The sequence below is a fragment of the Anabrus simplex genome, chromosome 2 (assembly GCF_040414725.1).
Source record: "Anabrus simplex isolate iqAnaSimp1 chromosome 2, ASM4041472v1, whole genome shotgun sequence".
Taxonomy (NCBI): Eukaryota; Metazoa; Arthropoda; class Insecta; order Orthoptera; family Tettigoniidae; genus Anabrus; species Anabrus simplex.
The window spans coordinates 576402261-576429169 of record NC_090266.1 but is presented as its reverse complement, the minus strand read 5'-3'; the positions used below and the strand labels follow the sequence as shown (position 1 = coordinate 576429169).

Below are 26909 nucleotides of genomic sequence, written 5' to 3'. Positions count from 1 at the left end.
TACCCATACCTTAGACATCATTTCGCACCAATGAGACCATTCAACCTCAGGATCTGATTATCATCAATATGTAAACAAACAGTTTTTCCACTCTTGATGATGCTTGTTGTTTTAAGGGGCTTAACATCGAAGGTCATCGGCCCCCTTTTACCACTCTTGGGACGAAAAATGTGACGTGGGAATGACAACATAGAGAAACTAATCTTTCATCGAAATGTTCCGGTCATGAGAGATCGTGGAGTTCCCACTCGATGGTCGAACATTATCAAAAGTATAACTGGGTTGAATATCTTTGGTGCAGCACGTCTGGCAGAGGATCGCAAGAGATGGAGACAACTGACCAATGGCCTCTTCGGAGTTCATAATCCTCAGAAATGAGGGAACGATAAGAGAGAGAACAGCGAGAATAGAAAATTGAAAGTGAAAGTGAACTATCATATGGAACGTAGTGTTGGCTACTGAATGCATGATTCGAAGCAGTGTATCGATTCATTCAAGTGTCCGAGTGAATCGATTCACAGGAACGGCGAGCTCACGGCAAACGATTCTGCTTACTCCCAGCGGACAGTGCTGAGTGGCGCACTCACTGGACGTTGACGGGGAGCCGAGCTTCCGCTGCAGCGAGACAGTGAATCATGGCACATCGAAAGAATCATGAACGACCACGGCTCAGTGAGACACAAGATATACACGGCTCCCTGTCGGCACACTGGACACTGGTGCAGAGCCGAGCTTCCGCTGTAGCGAGACATACAGTGAGCCATGGCACACCGAAAGAATCGTACGCAGTCGCGGATCAGTGAGACACACACATGGTTCATTATCGGTACACTGGGCATTGGCGGGGAGCCGAACTTCCTCTGAAGCAATAAATACAGAGCCATGGTACAGTGAAAGAATTGCATGCTATAATGGACTCTCGAGCTCAGCTCATTGAAAATAATACCCACTTGCATTCACTGTTCTCTTCTTACAGGGAGGTTTAAATAATATATGGATTTATTTGCAGTGTTAAAAAGGTAGTCAAAACATAATTCTGAAGTAGCTAGTAAGTAGGTAGATTATTAGGTTATACTATTTATTAGTTTAATGAATCTTAGTATTATAACTTAGATGACATTTGACAATTAAACTCGACTCTAGCCTGCCCTATGACTATGACTACTCAAAAGTACCTGTTTTATATTGGAAAGAACGGCTCAGTATTCTCTCAGTTCATATGTCACATCGTTGCACAAGACTTCAATCATATCTGGACAGTAAGTGAGCCGACTGACGCAATAACTTAACTAACAGTATGTGGAATCAGAAAACCAGAGGGCTACTGTACATCTCGGGTAGCCTATGCAAAATATGACGATTTAAAAGTCCTCAGCTGATAGAAAAATACTTTCAAAAATGACTGAGCGAGTTGTCGTGCGGTTAGTAACGCGTAGCTATGCGCTTGCATTCGGGGATGGTGGGTTCGAATCCCACCGTCGGCAGCCGTTAAGATGGTTTTCCGTAGTTTCCCCATTTTCACACCAGGAAATGCTGGGACTGTACCTTAATTAAGGCCATTGCTGCTACCTTCCTAATCCTAGACCTTTCCCATCCTGCGTCGCCGGAAACCTTCGATGTATTAGTGACTAGCATTTTTTTCTAAGAAAGGAGTTCATAGTATGAAGACCAGATGGCAGCTGCGAGCACTGAATGCTGCTGCTGCTGTCTTACCAGTACATACTACACAGGTGCAGTAGGAGCGGTGACTAATGTGCCGTGAATCGGATCACTGTATCGATTCAGTAACGTGAACGGAATCAAATGAGTCGATTCAGTAGAATGAATCGAATGTTCCATCACTAATGGAACGGTGTGCTGATACCACTACCAGTCCTAGTCAATGGGTGCAATACTTCCCTGTAAGTATAAGTAATTTGTTCATCATAAAATAACGTTTCATTTTTAACGACCTGGGGTATTACCACTCCGTTGATCCTGAGTGGAGGTGGAGTTCTTTCAGAACAGCTATTTTCCTTCTCTGTCCGTTAAGTACAGCTTGGGTCTTAATTAGATTAATTAAAGGAAGGTTCTCACTGGAATAAGTGTGATTGGTTTATATAAGGTTTATCATAATCTAATACCCAGACTCCTAGGTATTATAGAAGAGGCAATAACTCATATAATTTATTCTTTATCAAATAATCATGTCAGAAATCAATAGTTAAAGTCTGCCACGCTTTCTGACGCCCGTCGGTTTCGATTCTGGGCTCTTCCACGAAAATTTAAAAGTGGTTCGAGGATTGGAACGGGTTGCACTCAGCCTCGGGAGGTCATCTGAGTACAGGGGTTCGATTCCTACCTCAGCCATCCTTGAAATGTTTATCCGTGCTTTCCCGCTTCTTCGTTCTTTCTTAATCTACTTACCCTCCAGGGTTGGTTTTAACCTCGGACTCAGCGAAGGATCCCACCTCTACCGCGTCAAGGGCAGTGTCCTGGAGCTTCAGACTCTGGGTCTGGATACAACTGGGAAGGATGACCAGTACCTCGCCCAGGCAGCCTTACGGGGGGATGGGAAGATTGGAATCGATAGACAAGGAAGAGGGAAGGAAGTGGCCTTGGCCTTAAGTTAGGTACCATCCCGGCATTGTCCGGCTCCATGGATAAATGGTTAGCGTGCTGGCCTTTGGTCACAGGGGTCCCGGGTTCGATTCCCGGCAGGGTCGGGAATTTTAACCATAATTGGTTAATTCCGCTGGCACTGGGGCTGGGTTTATGTGTCGTCTTCATCATCATTTCTTCCTCATCATGACGCGCAGGTCGCCTACGGGTGTCAATTAAAAAGACCTGCACCTGGCGAGCCCAACTTATCCTCGGACACTCCCGGCACTAAAAGCCAAACCCCATTTCATTTTATCCCGGCATTTGCCTGGAAGAGAAGTGGGAAACCCCGAAAACCACTTCCAGGATGGTTGAGGTGGGAATCGAACCCACCTCTACTCAGTTGACCTCCCGAGGCTGAGTGGACCCCGTTCCACCCATCGTACCACTTTTCAAATTTCGTGGCAGAGCCGGGAATCGAACCCGGGCCTCCGGGGGTGGCAGCTAATTACACTAACCACTACACCACAGAGGCGAACTCCCACTTCTTCAGCGGGTAAATACCGAGGTGCTACCTAACTTAAGGCCCCGGTCGCTTCCTCCCCTCTCCTATACCTTTCCTATCCCATCCTCGCTATAACTTATCTGTGTCGGATGCGAAGTAAGCAACTTGTAAAAAAAAGGAAGGAAAGAAAGAAAGAAAGAAAGAAAGAAAGAAGGAAAGAAAGAAAGAAAGAAATTGTTGAAGTTCACTATTGCACGACAATTTAATTTTAATCTTTCCTTCTGCGTCAAAACACGCTCTGCACAGACGGATTCAGTTGGAGTCTGATACACTCTCTCGGTCTGCTCTAAACGAAATAAAACATACCGTGTGTTGTCATAATACAGACATAACTTTCTGACGTCGTGGTTTGTTTGACTGAATATTGATGGATTTGAAAAATGAGAGTCATAAGTAACTTCTCCCCTTTCAGTACAGTGCTATATTGTGTCAGTCAATAATTCGTTTCTGGCCCACGGTTATTAACCTAAGAACTTTTATATCTGTCCCTTCTATCATCCCTGGAAGTTGGAGTATGAATTTTGATACATCCTCTTTTAGTATTTGTTTCCTGAATGGCGGTAACGATATCTTGAATTCTGAAGTGGCTGTAGATTTTTGTTCATCTGCATAGAGATGGTGGGTACAGTTATATAAGTGACTAGCGATACGGTTTCTGCGGTATGAGGAGAAGTGTCGCAGTGAAGAGGAACTGTGATAATGTCCTTGCAACCTAACTAATCAGATGTCAGTATTAACATTGTCAAATGCTCTTCTGAAGTCTTGAAGATTTATAACAGTCAATTTTCTGTCGTCCACATACATACATGCATACATACATACATAATACATACATACATCATGTTTAAACGTCATCCGTACAGGGGCCATTACAGTGCTGTGTCCTATCAGAAATATACCGTGCTCAATCATTGTTACGAGGTTGAACATAGATTATTTTAGTGAAGACTTGAAAGGTAAATATTATGACTAAAATTACTACATACTTCTCTTTCAGCAGAAGTTATGAAGAAATGAAGGGTAAACTTGAAATTATGAATCATTAGAAAGAGATTTAGGAACTAAGATCTTCCTTGCTAATGTACTATACATTCAGCGTAATGTAACTCTCATTCTTGTCTCTCTATGTATTTACAGACACTGGCGCGAGTAGCAATCCCTGTTCTGAGACATATGCCGGTAGTAAAGTGTTTTCTGAGGTGGAAACGCGCTCTCTGGCTGAGTATGCTACGAGCATCGCGAGCAAAATACAAGTATACCTCTCCTTCCACAGCTATAGCCAACTTCTGATGCTGCCATATGGGCTCAACTACGAGCTACCCGATAATTATGAAGTACTGGTGAGTATAGAAGTAAATCAGTGTTAACAATATGACTTCAAGCTGAGAAAGTCTTCAGTACCTAATAGTTGGTGAGTGTGTCAAACAAAGCTCAATGTAGGTTATCCAAATGTACAGTCAGTTGAACGTTCAAATTGTTTCCTCTGAGAAAATTTGAAAAAAAAAACAGTTAGGGATGAGTTGATATATTATATAACCTGTTAGAGAGTAATCTATATATATAAAATAACTTGTCCTGACTGACCGACTGACTGACTGACTGACTAACTGAATGAATGATTCATCATCGCCGAGTCAAAACTACTGGACATAAGGAAATGAAATTTTTGGGATATATTCATATTAAGATGTAGATGCTCGCTAAGAGAGGATTTCTGGATATTCCGTCGCTAAGGGGTGAAAATGGGGGGGTGAAGTTTTAAAATGAGTATATCTATATCGCATAACTTTAAAAGTTTACAGACATAAACATTCGTATTTAGAATCTTCTTTAAAAATAAGGAAAAAAGTATTTTTTTGTTTTTGGAAAATCACAATAGGAGGGGTGAAAAGGGTGAAAAGGGGGTTGAATGACTTTAATCAGGATACCGATACTTATATCTCAGAAACTGAAGATATTACAGACCTGAAAATAGGTATTTTTGATCTCTTTTAAAAATAAAAAAACACGTATTTTTTGTTTTTGGAAAATCCAATTAATGGGAGGGTGAAAAGGGGGTGAATTTTTAAAATGAGTGCACCTATATCTCAAAATTTTAGAGTTTACAGATGTAGAAATTGGTATTTAAAATCTTCATTAAAAATAAAGGACACTTATTTTTTGTTTCCGGAAAATCCCAATAGGAGGGGTGTAAAGGGGTGGAAAAGTGGTTGAATGTCTTTAATGAGGATACTTATATCTCAGAAACTGGAGATATTACAGACCTGAAATTTGGTGTTTGGGATCTCCTTTAAAAATAAAGAAACACGTATTTTTTGGGAAAATCCAATTAATGGGGGGGTGAAAAGGGGGTGAATTTTTAAATGAGTTTATCCATATCTCAAAACTTTTAAAGTTTATAGATGTAAAAATTGGTATTTAGAATCTCCTTTAAAAATAAAGAAACACGTATTATTTGTTTTCGGAAAATCCCAATAGGAAGGGTGGAAAAAGGTGAAAAAGGGGTTGAATGCCTTTAATGAGGCTACATACATTTCAGAACCTGAAGATATTACAGAACTGAAAACTGGTATTTGGGATCTCCTTTAAAAGTAAAGAAACACGTATTTTTTTGTTCTGGGAAAACCCAATTGATGGGCGGGGTGAAAATGAGTGTACCTATATCTCAAAACTTTTAAAGTTTATAGATGTCAAAATTGGTATTTAGAATCTCCTTTAAAAATCCAGGAACACGTATTTTTTGTTTTCGGAAAATCGCAATAGGAGGGGTGTAAAAGGGTGAATAATGGACTGAATGCCTTTAATGAGGGTACATATATATCACAAACTGAAGATATATTACGGAACTGAAAAGTTTTATATGGGATCTCCTTTAAAAATAAAGAAACACGTATTTTTTGTTTTTGAAAATACAATTAATGCCGGTTAAACAGGAGTGACAAATCGGGGTGAATTTTTTGAAAGACTATATCTACGGAATATCTGATAAACGTAAAATGTTACAGACGTAAAACGTGGGTATGAATCTCCTGTAAATGTAAAGAAACGTAGGTGATTTGTTTTGGAAACTCCACCTAAGGCGAACTAAAAAGAGGTGAAATTTTAAAATGAGAATTCCTACAGTATACCTCAAAAAACTTAAAATGTTACAGAAGTGAAAAATGGTATTTTTATATCTATTAAAAATAAAAAAACGTGTATTTTTAGTTTTCGGAAAAACCACTTAGATGGAGGGGGTGTATAAGTGACTGAAAATGGTTTTGAATTATTTTAATTAGGCTAGTGATATCTCGAAATGAAGATGTTACAGACGTGAAATTTGATATTTGGAATCCAATGAAGGGAGGGGGGTGAAAGAATTGAAAAATTATTAGACTTAATTGTATGGGAATACATACATCTAATAAAAAGTAAAGTTGTTAAAGACGTAAAAATTGGTATTTGGATCTCCTTTAAAAACAAAGAAAAACGCGTTTTGGGCGGGAAACCATCTTCTGGGGCGGGAGTGAAAAAGAGTTGAATTCCTTTAATGAGGACACATAAATAAAAAACTGAATAAGTTAGAGTCGTGATAATTGGTATTTAGAAGATCCTTTACTATTAAAAAAACAAGTAATTTTTGCCGGAAAATTCACTTACAGGGGGGGGGGGGGGAAGAGTGTGAAAGAAAGTGAAAAAAAGTGAATTATTTTTATGGGGATAATTATATCTCAAAACTGGAGGTAATAGACGTGAACATTGGTGTTTGGAATCTCCTTGAAACATAAAGAAACACGCCTTCCTTTAATTTTTTGGGGGGGGGTGTAAATAAACATAAAGGTGGTGGGGTGTGAAGCGAGGTGAGACCAATTGATTTACTCTTCATAATGTACTTATAAGGAGCCTCCGTTGCTCATGCGCCAGCGCGCCGGCCTCTCACAGCTGGGTCCGTGGTTCAAATCCCGGTCACTCAATGTGACATTCGTGCTGAACAAAACGGAGGCGGGAAAGGATTTTCTCCGGATTCTCCGGTTTTCCCTGTCATCATTCATTCCAGCAACACTGTCCAATATTTCATTTCATTTGTCATTCATCGGTCATTGCCCTAGAGGAGTGCTTTGACAGCCGGCACAATTCCTATTGCCGCCGCAAGATGGGGCTTTATTCATTCCATTCCTGACCCTGTCGAATGACTGTAAACAGGCTGTATATTTTAGATGTACTTATTCTGGTCATAAACCGATCATTTTTAATCTTTCCCGGGTACGTTTTCAACAGCCATCTTTCCCTTCGGAGAACGTTCTGAGATTACAGTAGATTCTCCTAGCATATAAATAAAAATTTAAACACATTTGAAATAAACGTTAGGAATGGGATTGACCGTGCAATTGTTCACCTCTATAATAAGGTCAATAATGCACGTAAGTATGTCATTCGTATCGCCAGAAATCCCACACACTTGTCTACGCTCGACAATGGTGCTGGTCACATTGACAACAATGACAATGGCAGCAGATATAATTTACCGCCAAGTAGCGGTCTTGCATCTTGCTGTGGGGTCCAGAACATCTATAATAATAATAATAATAATAATAATAATAATAATAATAATAATAATAATAATAATAATAATAATAATAATAATAATAATAATAATAATAATAATAATGTTCTGGACCATCGTCAAATGTGCGGACCGCGCTGGAAACGGGTCCTGGACGGGTAATGACTAAGAATGCAGTCCGGCCGCGGGTTCAGTACCGCCAAGGCACCCAAGACGACACCACGCCGGATCTCCTGAAGGATTTGATCCATATTAATAATGCTTATAGGAAAAGGTGACAAAGATTTAGGGACCCAACTGACCGGGTGGAATACCTGGACCTAGCCCGGGAAGTACGAAATCGATTGCTGGAAAGAAAGATTGAAAAATGGGAGGAAACTTGCCGTATTCTATTAGAAAACAAGTCAGATCGCGAATTTTGGCGGATTCTCGCACAAAACTAGTGAGATCGCGAATTTCGGCGGATTATATATCTAAAACAATAAGCATTCAATTATAAATTTCAGTATAATACCGTAGCGAAGCACGGGTATCTTGCTAGTCTATATATATAAAATAACTTGTCCTGACTGACAGACTGACTGACTGACTGATTCATCATCGCCGAGCCAAAACTACTGGACATAAAGAAATTAAATTTTGGGGATACATTCAAATTAAGATGCAGGTGCTAGCTAAGAGATGATTTTTGAATATCCGTCGCTAAGGGGGTGAAATGTGGGCTGAAATTTTGCAATGCGTGTATCTATATCACAAAACTTTAAAAGTTTACAGATGTAAACATTGGTATTTAGAATCTTCTTTAAAAATAAGGAAACACGAATTATTTGTTTTCGGAAAATCCCAATAGGAGGGGTGAAAAAGGCTGAAAAAGGGGTTGAATCCCTTTAATCAGGATACCGGTACTTACATCTCAGAAACTGAAGATATTACAGACCTGAAAATTGGTACTTTTGATCTCTTTTAAAAATAAAGAAACACGGTTTTTTTGTTTTTGGAAAATCCCAGCAGGAGCGGAAAAAATGGGTGAAAAAATGGTTGAATGTCTTTAATGATTATACGTACATCTCAGAAACTGAAGCTTTTACACACCTGAAAATTGGTGTTTGGGATCTCCTGTAAAAATAAAGAAGCATGTATTTTTTGTTTTTGGAAAATCCAATTAATGGGGGGGGGTGAAAAGAGGATGGATTTTAAAAATTAGTGTGTCTAATCTCAAAACTTTTGAGGTTCATAGATGTAAAATATGGTATTTAGAATCTCCTTTAAAAATAAAGAAACACGTATTTTTTGTTTTCGGAAAATCCCAATAGGAAGGGTGGAAAAGGGTGAAAAATGGGTTGAATGCCTTTAATGAGGATACTTATAACTCAGAAACTGAAAATATTACGGACCTGAAAATTGGTATTTGGGGTCTCCTTTCAAAATAAAGAAAAATATTTTTTTTTTGGAAAATCCAATTAATGTTGGGGTGGTTTGTAAAGGGGGGTGAATTTTTAAAATGAGTGTATATGTATCTCAAAACTTTTAAATTGTACAGATGTAAAAATAGGTATTTAGAATCCCCTTTAAAAATAAATAAACACATATTATTTTGTTTTCGGAAAATCCCAATAGGAGGGGTGAAAAGGGGGCTGAATGCCTTAAATGACGATACTTATATCTCAGAAACAGAAGATATTACAGTCCTGAAAATTGGTATTTGCGAATTCCTTTGAAAATAAAGAAACGTGCAGTTTTTGTTTTTGGAAAATCTAATTAATGGGGGTTAAGCAGGAGTGACAAATCGGGGTGAATTTTTAGAAAGACTATATCTACATTATATCTCAGAAACGTAAAATGCTATACACGTACAAATTGGTATTTGGAATCTCCTGTAAAAGTAAAGAAACGTACGTGATTTGTTTTTGCAAACTCCAATTAGGAGGAATTAAAAAGGGGGTGCAATTTTAAAATGAGCATTTCTACAGTATATCTCAAAAACTTAACATGATACCGAAGTGAAAAATAGTATTTTTATCTCTATTGAAAATAAAGATACATGTATTTTCTGTTTTCTGAAAAAACCACTTGGGTGGAGGGGTAAAGTGACTGAAAATGGGGTTAAATTCTTTTCGTTAGGATAGTGATATCTCAAAAGCTGAAGATGTTACAGACGTGAAATTTGATATTTGGAATTTCCTTTAAAAATAAAGGAATACGTATTTTTTTCGTAAATCAACGTAAAGGGAGGAGAGAAACTGAAAAATGCGTTGAATTATTTCTATGAGAATACTATTATCTTAACAACGAATGATTTTGCAGGCATGAAAATTGGTATTTGGAATCTGCTTTGAAATTAAACAAACACGTATTATCAGAAAATCCAATGAAGGGGGGGGGGTGAGGTGAAAAATTGAAAAATTTATTGAATTAATTGTATCAGGATACTTACATCTAATAAAATCTTAAGTTGTTACAGACGTAAACATTTAATTTGAATCTTCTTTAAAACAAAGAAAAAAGCGTTTTGGGGCGAAATCATTTTGGTGGGGCGGGAGTGAAAACGAGTTGAATTCTTTTCATGAGGACATTTCCCTTAAGTGTTGGGGGGAGGGGGTGAGTGTGAAGGAAGTTAAAAAAGTGAATTATTTTTATGAGGAAATTTATATCTCAAAACTGAAGGTAACAGACGTGAACATTGAAATTTTTAATCTCCTCTGAACATAAAGAAACACGCCTTATTTTTTTAAGGGGGTGGGTAAATCAACTTAACGGCGGTGGGGTGATAAAGGAGGAGAGACCAATTTATTTTGCTGTTCATAAGGTACTTATAAGGAGCCTCCGTGGCTCAGGCGGCAGCGCGCCGGCCTCTCACCGCTGGGTTCCGTGGTTCAAATCCCGGTCACTCCATGTGATATTTGTGCTGGACAAAGCGGAGGCGGGGCAGGTTTTTTCTCCGTGTACTCCGGTTTTCGATGTCATCATTCATTCCAGCAACACTCTCCAATATAATTTCATTTTATTTGTCATTCATTAATCATTGCGCCAGAGGAGTGCGACAGGCTTCGGCAGACGGTACAATTCCTATCCTCGCCGCTAGATGGGGCTTTATTCATTCCATCCCTGACTTGGTCGAATGACTGGAAACAGGCTGTGGACTTTCAATGTACTTATTCTGATCATAAACCGATCATTTTTAATCTTTCCTGGGTTCATTTTCAAGAGCCACTTTTTCCCTTGGGAAACGTTCTTAGATTACAGTAGATTCTCATGGCATATTAATAAAAATTAAAACACATTTGAAATAAACGTTAGGAATGAGACTGATCGTGCAATTGTTCACCTCTATAATAAGATCAATAATGCACGGAAGTATACGGAAGTATGTCATTCGTATCGCCAGAAATCCCGCCCACTTGCCTACGCGCGATAATGGTGATGGTCACATTGTTAGCAATGACAATGGCAGCAAATGTAATTTACCGCCAAGTAGCAGTCTTGCATCTTGCTGTGGGATCCAGAACATCAATAATAATAATAATAATAATAATAATAATAATAATAATAATAATAATAATAATAATAATAATAATAATGATGATGATGATGATGATAATATTTATAATAATAATAATAATAATAATAACCTAAATTCCACTAATATCGCCCACCCTAATAATAATAATCTGGACCGTCGGCAAAATGTGCAGACCGTCTGGGAACGGATCCTGGCCAGGTAATCACTACGATTGCAGTCCGTCGCGCGTTCAGTACCACCAAGGCACCCAAGACGACACCACGCCGGATCTCCTCAGGGATTTGATCCATATTAAAAATGCTTATAGGAGAGGATGGCAAAGATTTAGGGACCCAACTGACCGGGTAGAATACCTGGACCTAGCCCGGGAAGTACGAATAGATTGCTGGAAATAGAGATTGAAAAATGGGAGGAACTTCGTCGTTATCTCTCAGAAAAGGAGTCAGATGACGAATTTCGGCGGATTATTTGTAAAATGTTAAGCATTCAATTATAAATTTCAGTATAATACCGTAGCGAAGCACGGGTATCTTGCTAGTCGTTAATATAATTACTAGCTGATGTAGCCGTGCTTCGCTACGGGATTTTCAGGAAGACAGACTTTATGGTTTTCCTAACTGAAGTCAACATAGGTCATTACAAAAACGTCAGTAGGAAAGTAGCGATTAAAATCAATGTTATCATATAAAATACTCGATGAAAATAAAAACTCACACATTTTCTCACTTTTAACGAACAATACTACAGTGCCGATCTAACATACCAAAGTTTCAGAGCTGGAATGACCAGGTCGCAGACAGCCGTGATCACTCCTCTGCCTTTATTCCGTTAAATATGCACACTGCTAATTCCAATCAGTGACTCAGAGTAGGGATTGAATAGCCCGAATGCTATGATGAACCAGTGTGTTACGAACCAGTAGTATCAGAAAATGTATGAACCAGAGGAATGACATGCTATCCGCAGATACTTTCCGCCAATATTCAGGCAGGCTGTTAAACTCGGTATGACAGGGCAAGTTGGCCGTGTGGTTAGGGGCGCGCAGCTGTGAGCTTGAATCCGGGAGATAGTGGATTCCAACCCCAATGTCGGCTGCCCTGAAGATGGTATTGTATGGTTTCCCATTTTCATACCAGGAAAATGCTGGGGCTCTACGTTAATTAAGGCCAAGTTCGCTTCCTTCACACTCCTAAACCTTTCCTATCCCAACGTCGCTATAAAATCTATCTGTGTCGGTGTAACGTAAGGAAAATGAAGAAAAACTCGGTACGCAGCAGTAATCCTATCTATCGGAGATGAGTGGCAACAGAAGGCGCAAGCACATCACAACAAACAATGGTCAATGTAATGTTATTGTTGATCAATTTTATGAGCTTTCTATGTTGTACCCCTTCACATTTAGTTTTCTTTCGACTCTATGATATTAGGGTGCCTTATAAAATTATTTATAGCGTAGACTGTAGTCCTCATTCTCCGACTTTACATACTGATTTCCATTAAGTTCTGTTTAGGCATTTTCTCGTGACTCGGCGCTGATATGGACTTAGTAAAAAAAATTCAAATTCATGAATATCTCTGTGATCATAGTCGGTACGGTAATAATGTGTAAAACATAAGTGATCGGAAATTTAATACTATATAACATTATAACGTATAACTATATAACATAAATATTTAAGAATTAAATTTTTGGCCTTCCCCTAAACTGCCATATTTCTCAGCGTGAATACAATTACTTATAGCCTAGATTGTAGCAACTTACTCCCCGTCTTCACCTACCGTATTTCGTTAAGATACGACCGCTAATAACATAAATTACTGATAATTAATTTCAGACCTTACCCTATAGGCTACTACCACTTCACTCAACGTGAATAAAATTATTTATTTTCTAGATTATAGCGACTTATTCCCAGAATTTGAATACCGATTTTTATGAAGATACAACCAGTAATAACACAAATATTTGAGAAGTACGTTTTAGTCCCCCTAAACCACAATTTCTCTCAGCGTGAATAAAATTATTTATTTTCTAGATTGTAGCGACTTATTCCCCGACTTTGCATACCGATTTTCATTGAATTCTCTTCAGCCGTTTTCTCGTGATGTGTGTACATACATACAGACGGACAGATAGACAGAAATTACGGAAAATCGTAAAGTACATTTCCTTGTTACTGTGGACATGACTGATACAGAAATACCATCCTTCTTAAATTCTGAGCAATGTTCAGACACAACTCTTACTTTATATTTATATATATTTACGCTTGCCACCTATAAATATTAGTTCGTTGTTTTGTTTATTGTCGTTATGGAAGGCAAATTGTCCTTTTCATTGTAGAGAGGATTTGTACTTCATGAATGGAGTAATATACAATTGGTTCCCATCTCCACCAACAGCATCCTAGAGTTTATTTGGAATTTGTTGATGATATAATTATATTGTAATAAAAGAGGTATTTGAATTCCAAGTCTATGTTGGTCTGTACAAATTACAAGAGTCTAGCTCCTGAGGGAGCAATAGTTTCATGTTCTTCCGCATTTAAGGCCAATTTCCGATGTAAGAAATTGCCTTTAAGCAGGATCCGATGTCGCAGGTTTCTTCATATTTCTTAAGGGTTATTTCAATCCTGTCGTCTTTCTTCACATATTTCGTCTTCCTCTTTTCACCTTCAAGATTGAGCTCCGGTTTCAGGTACTTGCATTTCGTCGCTTCTGCTTCCTTTCTTAAACAATCCACCAGATCGTCCATTCGAGGATGTATATTTCCAACTAAAGATTTGATCTTGTGATGCCACCCCTTAACAGCATTTTTTGTTCGATGTCGATTTTGTAACAGCTCCGCGTAGTGATTGGTATCTAGCTGCTATCAAGCCATATGTCTACAAAATCGTCGAATAAGTCAACAAGATTTTCTGTAGAAGGCTTCTGAGAATACACCACCAACCAAACCTCACTGACGTCGTCTGACTTCAGAAATGCTAGAGCAGTGCACATGCGGATGTCGAGACGTATTTCTTCGTTCTCCTTGTAGTCCCTCGTCAGGCCAAGTTCCTGTACTTTCCTCCAGAGACATTGCTTCACGTGGAAAAAACAGCCACTGAACTCTGCTGACGAAAACATTTCTTGTAAGGCTGATATCGTAGTTGCTTCGAAGGCAATAGTGATTTTGTTACGATTCCATTCATGAACCGCTTCCAAGAAAAGGTGAAAGAAACGAAACGAGTATATGTTTCTGTTTATTAGGCAGGAACGTGAAGACGACTGGATAAACGTTGCTTTCATCACTCCTGCCTCCCAGGTCTGCGTGAATGGTATTTATCTGAGCGAACTGTTTGCTGCATCTCTTGAACATCCCATCCGCAGGAAAACAATTCTCACAATGCCTAACTAAAACTACCTTTTTCGGCATTAAAAATAATTCATCCAACTATGGCGTCGTCGGATGAAAGAAACGGGTTGCAATTATTCATCCATAATGCCCCTTCGTTAAGAATTATCTGAGAATTTGCTTTTGACTCTATCTGAATCCCTCGTGCGCGGTTTCATTGCCAACGCAACGCAACGCTCTTGTTTCTTGTTTCTTGAGCTGGTATATCAGTAACAAAGTCTTAGCCGCTGATGTGCAGAACACCCAACTCCTGCACGTAAATCTGTGATAGTGGAGTCGATTCTTTTCTTGCTATCTTCTTGCCTCTTGAACCTGTTTCTTCACTGTGAAGGCCGCTTCTTCAGGTGGCCCATGCTGATGATCTGTGTGAAGTACTTCTTCGCCTCGTGTTCTCAGCCGTCCTTTAAATTTGTAATTCTCCTTCAGACACACCCAGGTGACGATGCCGTATTTAAATTCCATATACTTTCTGTACATACAACCATCGTCATATGCACAAGCTTTGCTGTATTAGTAAATGTCAACTCCATAACAGCACAAAACAATAAATAATTACAACAGGAAGGGTTCCCCCAATTAAGTTTGGACGATTTTGACATACCTTTCTTCCTAGGCGATTGTTTTTCTCCAGACCCAGTTGTACAAGACTTCGAAGGAGTACAGGAAGAGCAATATTGTCCTATAACTCTTTGCACACCTTCCAAAGACTCTCAGCAGTGGTGGGACGTCTAGAAGAAAGCCCTCTTTTCAGGAGACCAAAGGCACAGAAATCCATTGGCCAGGCATCCGGGGATTTGACAGGGATGTCACTGAATGGTATAACACGGACACCCGTCACCACTTCTTTCCTCTCGTAGTAGGTGACTGATGATCTGGCAGTATGACTGGATGCTTTATCTATGTGGATCTAGACATTTGAAGCATCCTCACCGTACAACCGATGGATATCTTCGTCGAAATAGGGGTCCATGACATTCTTCCGGAAGTAGGTAGCATTGAGTACCTTTTGGCCTTTTGGTCGATAGTAAATTGCCCGAGGCTTGTTGATGTCATCCAAATAAACCAAATCTTCATCCAGGGTAACAACCGACTGCCATTTATCCCCTGCTAGGTAGTTTTCGTGTAATTTTCTGGCGTTAATTAGCCGTTCCTTAATGCTCCTCTCTTTCAAAGCATGTCCAAGAGCCTTATGCTGCTTTACCAGGTTCGAATCTTTTCTTAAATATACGGTAGACTGTATTTTTATATGTGCTTGTGTGGCTTTCAAGGTATCTTTGAGTTGGTGGATTTTTCTTCAGGGCAACAGCCTTCAGCTTATTAATGGTATCCGGACTCCTGGATGGTCGAACTGTCTTCAGCGGCAGGTTTCTCGAAGTTGCTTCTGGCGGGAAACCATTCTGATGCACTGTTATCACATTGTCTACAGAGGACTTACTAGTGTTGACATTTTACACTGTTGTACAATCCCCGATTATCAGAAATTAGCATCGGAAAGGCCAAAAAGTTAGCCCTGCCGTAAATCTGCAATTCGGCAGGCCATGAGGCAACAGTGGTACGATATGACTGTATGGCCACTTCTATAAATCACACTGACCAGACAAAACAAAAAACCGACATGAAGCTGCTGCCAGGAGCGGCACTTGCTCTCGAGGTCGCGTCCTGTATTAATGGTGTTTGTGGCTGAAGGTATCATTCTCTAAATAATGAACATGAAAGAAGGATGTTGTTCTCGAAACGAGTGAGCAGAAGCCCTGCCAGGTTAGCGGGGATATCCCGAGATTAAGATAATGAGGCCCACCCTCTGCTAGAATGACCGCATATCTCCTGTGACTGATGGGGAATTTCTGTTAGTACGATCAATTCTATCATAGTGTCCGCAAAAGTCCCGTGACCGCAAATTTCCTTGACCGCAAATGTCCGGCAAACGGGCTGAGTGGCTCTGACGGATGAGTCCAACTAGGCGGGATTCGTTTCTGGCTCCATTTCGTGGTATTCGAATGTGCTCAAACAATCGGTAGATTCACTGACACTTAACAGAACTCCAGCAGAACGTGAAAGAGCAATTAATGGGACGTAAAACTAATAACACTATTAGTATTACTACTGCATTCCAGTCAGCCTGCCCCTAAGAAAAGTTACAACCTAGAGAGTTCAGCATTTAATACCTTCAAGACAGTTATGTGTTCATTTTGGAATAGTTTATCCTCCTAAAAGGGACAGTATCTTTAGAACTGGGGCGTGATAGCCAAAGAGTATCCCCGCCGACTACTTTTCAATTCGGCAGTGGTTCGAGCACCGGCCAATACATGAGGGATGTTTGAAATTATGTCCCATACCTCTGTTCCAAATTCCACGTACAACTGGGTGGCCTGTGGAATAACTCACTAAAGATATAATAAACGAACTTAGTTATATTAAATGCGGATTAAGAATTCGGTTATGTTATATTAATAATTGTGCTTCCATTTCAGAAGCAACAAGAATTCTTTCCATTTGTTCATTTTTCCTTTATAACATTCCTACGCTACTCCTTCCTCCATGTAAAGAGTTAGTTGACATCTTAATGCAAAATTTCTAGATATAATGAGGAATATTCCTTTATACTCTTACGTTTCGCTACTAATGTGGAACTTACATCGTAAATTAGATTATCAATGAGAGACCTTGTATCTGTGAATATCAGTCAGGAATGGAATGAGAACAGTAATGTTTAAGCTTACACATATTAGTAGGTAATTAAATGAGAAGTATAAAATAATATATAATGGCGATTGACCTCCGAACAGGCCTGGTGCAGGTCTTTCGAGTTCACGCCCATGGGCTACTTACGCATCTATAAGGATGTGGCCCTACCTGATATTAATTTTGAAGACATTAATTTATTAACCAACGAAGGTTAAAATCCACGACCAGACTGGGAATCAAACCTAGGTCACCTTGACCCAAAGACCAGCATGCTAACAAATTAGCCACGGAGCCGGACAGTGTTAAGATACAATTAATTTTATGTTATGGAATTGCCTCTTTCTCCACTTGTAGGGAAGAAGTTTCATAGAACATTACCAAGAGTCCAACGTGAAATCAATTTATCCTAACACAACTCTCTTTTCTTTATAGATGAGGATTGGCCAGAAATCCGTTGCAGCCCTAGCAAAACGGTACGGCACAGACTACAAATATGGCACAATCTACAATATAATATGTAAGTAAATATTATTATTTGAATATTCCCTCCTGCATCAACATTTCTCCCTATCTCTCCCAGATACACGCACTCACTAAACTTCTTCACGGCCACGCGATCTGGGAGGATCAGACTGCTAATGCTATGCAGTCTGATCCAGTGTACGGTGATAATCTTGCCAGTCACTTCTGGCAGGAGGTAAGAATATTGTTTTCGCCTCTACTGAATCTGTCCATTCTTTTTACACAGTGATTATTTTGACAGTGGCTTCCAACGGCAAATAAGAACATTGTTTTCGCCTAGACATGAACTATGGTGTCACACTCTAAATAATGCGCATAAAAGAAAAATGTTGTTCTCGAAACGAGCGAGCAGAAGCCCTGTCAGGTTAGCGGGGATATTCCAATCTTAAGAAATGTGTTCCAGAAGTCCATGATCCGAATTCTCATAGCTGACTCGAAGGGCGGCTATCTTGGTAGCATTTCTTCTTCAGAGTCTCCCTCATTCTCCATTCTCTGCATGCATGGTTTAAGACGGTATGGAGTAAAGATTACAGAATTTGTTTTCTCTGCTGTGAGAGTTGTATGCCCACCAACCCAGTATTTTACAAGAACACATGTTCTACAGATAAACTTATCAAGACATATACAGCATATCTAGAAACATAAAGAAACATAATTATCTTGAAGAACATTCAATCACTCACATTCCTAATAAGTATAGAGGGGACCGATGACCTTCGATGTTAGGCCCCTTAAACAACAAGCATTAAAATTATGGGAGCAGGTGATTGCTTACACACTTCTTTCAAATTCTCGATCAAACATTTACAGGCGGTGTTATCCATAGACATAAACACATACCCAACAAATGCAACTAACCACTGAAATGTAAAATCCTTCGAGGGCCGATGACCTATACTTTAAGCCTCTTAAAAACAACTACCATCGTCATCAACATAATCCAAAATCCTGTTCAATAAATTGTAATAGCGTTACATGTAATTTGGTATGCATCACCGTACTATTCTTCCCCTTCTACCATTGGTGGAGATACTTCCTTTAAAATCTCCCGTCCTGTATGAAAACCCAAGCATTTCGTGCCGTAAATTGGAATTTCCTTTAAAGAGAAAGCAGTTAAGTTGCCCTGGAGTAAAGAACCGTTACTAATGAAACTTATTTCACAATTTTCTGAACCACTCAAATAGATAATAAAATGATGCGGAGAAATTATCCCACCACTCATTTGAAAGCAAGAAACTGCATTTTGATAACCCGTATTTTATAAAAGAATTACAACTAGAGTGAGCCACCTCCCTGTCTTAACATTTCGACTTACAATAAACAAAAAAATTAATTTGCATATCACTACAGTAAATCAGGTTCGGTAGGTCAGAGCACTGGGCTAAACGATGAGTGTAGTTACTCTCCTTTTGCGGTCAATTTAATGAATAATTACAATTTGAAAGAAAGAAAGAAAGAAAGAAGAAAGAAGGAAGGAAGGAAGGAAGGAAGGAAGGAAGGAAGGAAGGAAGGAAGGAAGGAAGGAAGGAAAGAATATCACTGTAAGCGCAGCGAACATACGTAAAGCTCCAGCTTACATTTCCTTAGAATGCCCAGCTTATGAATTGAGAAGGGATGAAAGCCCATAAGGATAACTGACAAAGGTACCAAAACTAACTGATTCATACGAACCTTAGGTTACACGAATCATCATAAACTGACAACTCAACTCTACCGATAGAGCTTCCATTTGTACGAGAAGTTGCGTATAACCAAGTACACATAAATTACTCAACTCAAAAATGGAAATGTTAACATTAAGAGCGAATTCGTAATTTTCGACCAAATGGACTATTTATATGGCTCTCACTACGTGATTGCTCGTGGACGGACCATGTACAGTACGTATAGCTCTCTCAGGGGCTGAGAAATTGTAACATAGGATGTATTAGATTTATCGGGCTAACGTTTGGGAATTAACACAAGGGCTACTGGGCAAGATGGCTGCTTTACACTATTCTTAAGGGTTTAACTTTAGAGAGGTACCTCAGGGGCTCAGAATTTGTAACTTAGGGCCTATTGGTTTTATCGAAATAAATTTTGGGAACTAACGGAAGGGCTGCTGGCCAAGATGGCTCCTATACACTATTCCTATGGGTCTAAATCGATAGGGCTACCTCAGGGATCTTACAACTTGAACTGAGCCAAAAATATTACATTGCAGAAGAATCGCCGCACGGCTATGTAGGGCCAGCTACGAGAGGGGAAAACGCGCATCCATCTTTATGAATGTTCTTTCCTTTTTACTCACAGCGGGAGGTGACCAAAGCATCGAGCAAGAACGGAGCATTTCGGAAGACTTCGGAAATTAATAATACAATTTTGGCTAATAACCCCTATTGGGAGAGATATCGGCAATGTCATTAGAGAGAAGGCAATTAATAAGAATTGTTGTAATCATTTGATAAAGCTCACTTGACAGGGATAAATATAATTAATTTTGCCCACAGAGAAGTTCGTCTGTCCATTGAGAGAGGGTGAACGGAACGAGGCGAGGTCGTCCAGTCAGAATACGCGGAAAAGTCACCCACGGAATTAATTAATTACGCCCGTGAAAGTATCAGGGGAAATCAAGGAACAACACCTTTGTGATCTGGAAAATAGGCGGAATCTCTGATGTGAGTTTCAGCAAAATCGGTCTAGCGGTATAGAAGCCGGGATGATTGCACAACAGCATGAGACGCGTGAGAACGCGTCCATAGATTTTGTATAAACACCCGCTCTGACCACGAGAGAAATACTCAGCATTCATCGGTCCGAGAGGGTGAAGCGGCTACAGTCGACACCGAGAAGAGAACTTACAAGAATTCAAGAACTAGGTGATGGAGTTGGGATCTCGAAAGCCGTATTGGCTGCAGAGCGGTAGGAAAGGCAAGTATTGGGAAACCTCAAATTAAATTTATTAACAGCAATGCTGCAGTCATCGTAGTGCGGAGGGAACATCGTGAAACCACGTACTAGTGATTACGAAGATTTTAATCAACTTCTGTAAAGGAGATTAAAGTCAGTCTGTCTCTCTGGTCTATTAACACGATCTTTGGTTGCATGAACACGGGTGAAACGTTTAGTATGAGATGAGAAGTTGAGAAGAACGTTGTCTCTTCCACGGATACACAGGAAAGAACACCTGGCCGTTAGACGTTAGTAGCTTCATGCGGTCCAAGCAGTTACAGAGTTATAATTTTGTGCACCGTATCTTTCATTTCTATATTATTTGAAATGATATTTTATTAGATTATCATTTAACAGAAGAAGAATTAATTCGTGTTGCATCAAGAAGTGCAGACTCAGTGTAATTGATAAGTTAGTGTTTAAGTGAAGAATGCCACCTATCATTATGAGGCACTAAGTTTTTTTTGCTAGTTGCTTTACATCGCATCGACACAGATAGGTCTTATGGCGACGATGGGACAGAAAAGGGCTAGGAGTGGGAAGGAAGCGGCCGAGGCCTTAATTAAGGTACAGCCTGGTGTGAAAATGGGAAACCACGGAAAACCATCTTCAGGGCTGCCGACAGTGGGGTTCGAACCCAATCTCTCTCCCGAATACTGGATACTGGCCGCACGTAAGCGACTGCAGCTATCGAGCTCGGTAAGGCACTAAGTTGGAGATTGCTGGCTTGCTAAATGCAACCAAAATGACTCCACATCAATCAGCACAATTACAGGTCTGTGTAATTCCAATATTATGTCCTTGTAGTTAGAAATTTAAATACTTGTCCTCTTAAATTAGTTAGTAAATCATGACACCGGTTTGTATATGTGGCGTGTGCATAATTAAGTCTCTTGCGATGACTATTTTATGTCATGTCCGCAGAAATTTTACCATGGAACACTGTAGGTGCGATTGTGGGTTATTTTTGCAGCCGCGACGCATAAACTGTGTTAGTGTTCTTAAAATGTGAAGTTAGATATTATAATAAAAATCAGTTAAAATTTTCACACGGGTAAAAGTTGTAATAATCATAAAGTAAACATAGCAATTACAAGTGTGAAATTCAAATAATAATAATAATAATAATAATAATAATAATAATAATAATAATAATAATAATAATAACAATAATATTCACGTTAGGAGTAAATTGAGATAATAATAATAATGCAGTCATCAGTTGTGAGAGCGAGTTTTACAATTTCATATCGAAATCCAGCGAAGTGAGATCATTTTTGTAATTTCCAAATTTAATTTCGTGACACCGTGTATTTGAGAGATAGAATAACGGCATGCTAATTTTCTCCCGAGGTCTGGGAAAATTTAGAGAAGCCACTTTGAGATTATTATGAAGTTGTTTGGTTAAGGGATGACTTGTACTTGAAATTTGATCAAGATCCAGAAGAAAATAAATTCGGGAAAATTGAGGAATGAAATATTTATGAGAATAATTATAATAAAGTTAGAAACAGAGTGAGCCCTGTATTTTATGAGTGGGAAGTTCTAAGGAGGGTGCCGAAGGGGAAAGTCCCTGTAGTTTGATGGAGAGAAATTTTTGTGACAGTGTGTATATGTTGATGTCTTAATATTTCCGAGACAGGCTGGATAAGAGTAGCTACATCCTGTAGCGATCCTGAATTATGTCAAACAGAGCGATTGAGAAATATAAGGGTTGTCAAATCCAAGTGAGTGCGTTGTAATGCATATTTTAAAAAGAAGTGATATTCTCCCATGATTATTATTTTACGTATGACTGTAAATAATGTCAGTAAAGTCAAGTTTACGACTCCATAGATACCAGCGAAGTGCATTTTGTCATAACCGACCTCACGAACAAAATACATTCTTACACCTGGTCGAGGTAATACTTGCTTATTGAAAATTGAATTTTATTCTTTATTTTTACGAGGCGAGAAACATCGCGAATTGGAAACATCGCAGGTGACGAGTGAGTTTACCAAACTGACAGTTTACCCTGCATATGTTGATGAAAGTTTACTTCTGAAACATCGCGAATTCGAAACATCGCAGGTGACGAGTGAGTTTACCAAACTGACAGTTTACCCTGCATATGTTGACGAAAGTTTACTTCACTGGACAGTTTACTCTGATACATGTTTCGAGTGTTGACATTGCAGGTTATTTAGAACCTCACACTCCAGGCTATGCCGCGAATATCGTGGTGGTTGTGATTATTGGTTTCATTAACATCACGTAATATCAGGCGAAATTTGAGTTTACTTTCATTTAGCGAAATTCACTGTATGCGTATGAATTTTAATGAGTGATAGAGTGAACTATTCAAACCCGTTATTTAATTTCGATTGCACACTTTACCGTAGGAAATGGACATAGTTAATATTATTCCATATTCGAGTTCATTTCTGTAGCGGATTTTACTTAATGTATTTGAATTTCAAAGATAATTAGATTTAAATATCCAGACATTGCTTTAAATTTTTGATTTCTCCCGATTGAATCAGTGATGTGTAAATACCATAAGGTTGGCTCAACGATAGGTTCGGGATTCCGTGTGTACATGATAACCATCAGAGATGTGTAGACACTGTAGCGTTGGCTCAACGAGAGGATCAGGACGCCGTTTATACCTACTCAAGTCACAGGTTAGGCATTTTCATGAATCGACTTGAACGATGATAGTGTCTGCAGTATTGGATGCATGTATGGAAGATATTAGACGGTACTAGACACATTTCGGCATAACCTTTGCTAGCTGCAAAGTGCTTCTATAATAGCGTTGCATCAATATTGGCTTAAAAGCAAGGGTTGTCCCACGTGGAAACCTGGCTAATGGAAACTGGTCTCTACTACTTAGCCGCGTGCCTTCAATCTCGATGGCCCTTCATTTTATATTTTACATTGTTTTCCTTTTACTTGGAGATTTATTGTTCGGGTGTACGGTATGTTACGACACTGCAGTGTGTTGACTCTCAGTTAATTTATTTGTATCGAGGAATCTACACTACGAATGTGGAATCGATTCGTCAGCTGTTGAAAAATTAAAATCCTCAGCCTGTTTCTAGTCATTCGAAAGGGTCAGGAATGGAATGAATGAAGGCCCCATCTAGCGGCGAGGATAGGAAATTTGCCGGCTGCCGAAGCCTGTCTCACTCCTCTGGGGCAATTATAAATAGCTGACAGATGAAATGAAATGTTATTGGAGAGTGTTCCTGGAATGAAAGATGACAGGAAAAACCGGAGTACCCGGAGAAAAACCTGTCCCGCCTCCGCATTGTCCAGCACAAATCTCACATGGAGTGTCCGGGATTTGAACCACGGTATCCAGCAGTGAGAGGCCGGCGCGCTGCCGCCTGAGCCACGGAGGCTCATCAGCTGTTATAATATTTTATTTTAAATATTTTATTTTACGTTATTTATTTTAATTAGATGAGACGTTGGTCTACCGATCACTTGTAGTTTAGTTTAAGGGGACAAGTGTAGGTGGACTTGTCTGTAATTGTAGTTGTGGTTATGTAGAATTGGAAAGATTTCATGTTGGTTTCCTCTTATATCGTGGACTTGTACTTTAACTAATTTAATGATGTAACTGTTTCATAACCTGAAAGTTGGTTTAATAAGAAGGCTTTTCAAGTGATTTATCACTTTTACTTAACTTCAGTGTCTGGCGTTTCTTCTAAACGCATAGTGAGTTAATGTCTCCCTGCATTTCGTAGTTTTGTTCCTTCAGAACGATGTAACTTAAAATCCCTTCGGATCAAGTGTTGTTGGTTTATTCTGAACATCTGTTTGGGGTGATGCATATTTCGGCATCGGGATTTATCTATAACTTAAGGTTGTCACGAGATGACAACATATGGTGCGATTTTATATCAGATTTTGATAATTGCTCTTAACTTATAACAAACACCATGCTTTCAAATAATATTTCGCAACCTATCCAGAGCAATTTGGTTCGATTAAGGATCCACTCGTGGGATGTTCCAGTATCCGAGAGGATATTCGACTGGTGGATAACGTTAACTAAATTTAAATCTGGAATTCTATTTGTTGAAGCACAGATTTTCCACCAAAGCAGCCGACGCAGACGACCAACGATGGAACGGTGGGTTCAAGGGTTCAGTATATTAGGACCTATTGATCTTATCGGACTAACATTTGGGAGCTAATTCAAGGGCTACTCCGCGAAATGGCTGCTACATACATTACTTTTATGAGACTGACTTTTGAGAGCTACCTTTGAGTTTACAATTTGCAGCTTTCACTCTTGGTTATCAAACTTGTGTCTGTAAGGTTGTCGCCCTGGTAAGGTTAAGCCTGAAGTCGAATCGAAGCCTGTAATGTTAAGCTTGCACTGTTATGCGGTTAGCCTGGTTGTCGAAATTTGACTCTTGGGGATCGAACTTGGGTTAAACCTGAAGTCAAACCCTGGGGCTGTAAAGTTAAGCCGCACACGTAGCCAGCGTTAGGTTATGATGTCATTTGAGGTTAAGCTTGTACTCACAGCCAGAAGCCCACGTTTCAAATCGCCCGTGCTGTGACAATATCACTTAGGGAATGGCAGCCGAAGAGGAGTGAGGAGGCCGCCGTACTCTCCAAAATACACTACTCACTGTTAATTAGGAACAGGCTCTCAAAGAGTAAATGTCAAGTGGTACAGGCAAGTTGGCTTTTTTTTTTACTATTTGCTTTACGTCGCACCGTCACAGATAGGTCTTATGGCGACGATGGTAGAGGAAAGGCCTAGGAGTGGGAAGGAAGCGTCCGTAGCCTTAATTAAGATACAGCCCCAGCAATTGCCTGATGTGAAAATGGGAAACCACGGAAAACCATCTTCAAGGCTGCCGACAGCGGGGTTCCAACCCACTATTTCCCGGATGCAAGCCCACAGTTGCGCGACCTTAACCGCACGGGCAACTCGCCCGGCCAGCTGTGTAGCGAAGTTCGTTTGTTACGGGGTGTAATCGCGATGATCGAAACCGTTCTTATTATTCAAGTACATCTCCCTACGATTTAGACACAAATACTTGTGTCTTCAGAGATGAATGTAATAAATACATTTCAAAGTATCATGATATGTCTTCTAATCAGTATATATGACCACAATGATAATAATAACAATAATAATGCCGGGGTGAGTAGCTCAGGCAGTAGAGCACTGGCCATCTGAGCTCAAGTTAGCGTATTCGATTCTGGCTCAGTTCGGTGGTATTTGCTTCAATACACGAGCCTGATGTCGGTAGATTTATTGAAACATAACAGAATTCCTGGTGGAAATACCTCGACACATCGATGACCCCAAAATCGTAAAAATAGTTAGTGGGACGTAATTGTAATAATAATAATAATAATAAGAAGAAGAAGAATACAAACACCTGTTGGTTTTCTTGAACACATTAAAACGTTAAATGGTTGCAGCTAATATATATCTGTCCGAAAGTAAAATCGAAGATAAACCGATGAACTGACAATGAAGAATAATGATTCACGCACATTATTAACAATGATAGTAAGTTACTCACGCACTCTCTGTTTCTTGTTTTAGATCCTGCAAGTGGTGGCAGTATGGACTGGGCTAAGAAAACCTTGAATATCCCGTATACCTTTGAGTGGGAACTCCGAGACAAAGGTCAAAATGGATTCATCCTGCCTGCTGACCAGATTATTCCCACAGCGCTGGAGACACTTGACTCAGTTTTGTCGATTCTGGAGGATGTGCAGGCTTTGGAGAAAGAGAAGAATTGAATTATCATGAAGACTTGCGTAGCTCGAGCTACCGAAACTTCTGGAAGCTAGCACTATAATATATGTGAAATTAGAAATACTTCCAAAAAGTTATGTCACCAGCTTCTTTATCATTGCCTATAGAAATATTTTGGGAATTGTATCCTAAGAAATAAAAGTTGTTGTGTTTACATCTAATTTCTTCTTGTTTGTAGAATGCCAGAATTTTGCCCCCCCCCCCAAAAAAAGGTCCCTTAACCTGAAAATAATTCTACTGACATAGCTCTTTCGCATTTATGCACTTGGACCACAGTCTTGGGTGTCTGCAACCGGACTGCATCATGAAAGAATGAATCTAATCTTTACAAGAAATAGTTCCCACTGAATAGGTCCAAAATTAATGACTATTTTGTTTATTACAACA

General features: G+C 39.4%; 1 protein-coding gene across 1 annotated transcript in view; it reads left to right on the top strand.

Moving 5' to 3' along the window:
* The window catches only part of LOC136862932 (zinc carboxypeptidase), a 170681-nt gene extending 144009 nt beyond the window's left edge, over nt 1–26672 (top strand). Inside the window, exons 8-10 of the mRNA XM_067139221.2 lie at nt 4283–4485; nt 17720–17804; nt 26307–26672. Of these exons, the coding sequence (XP_066995322.2) occupies nt 4283–4485; nt 17720–17804; nt 26307–26506 (488 nt within the window). The 3' untranslated portion in view covers nt 26507–26672. The remainder of the gene's footprint in view (nt 1–4282; nt 4486–17719; nt 17805–26306) is intronic.
* Nucleotides 26673–26909: the final 237 nt, after the last annotated feature.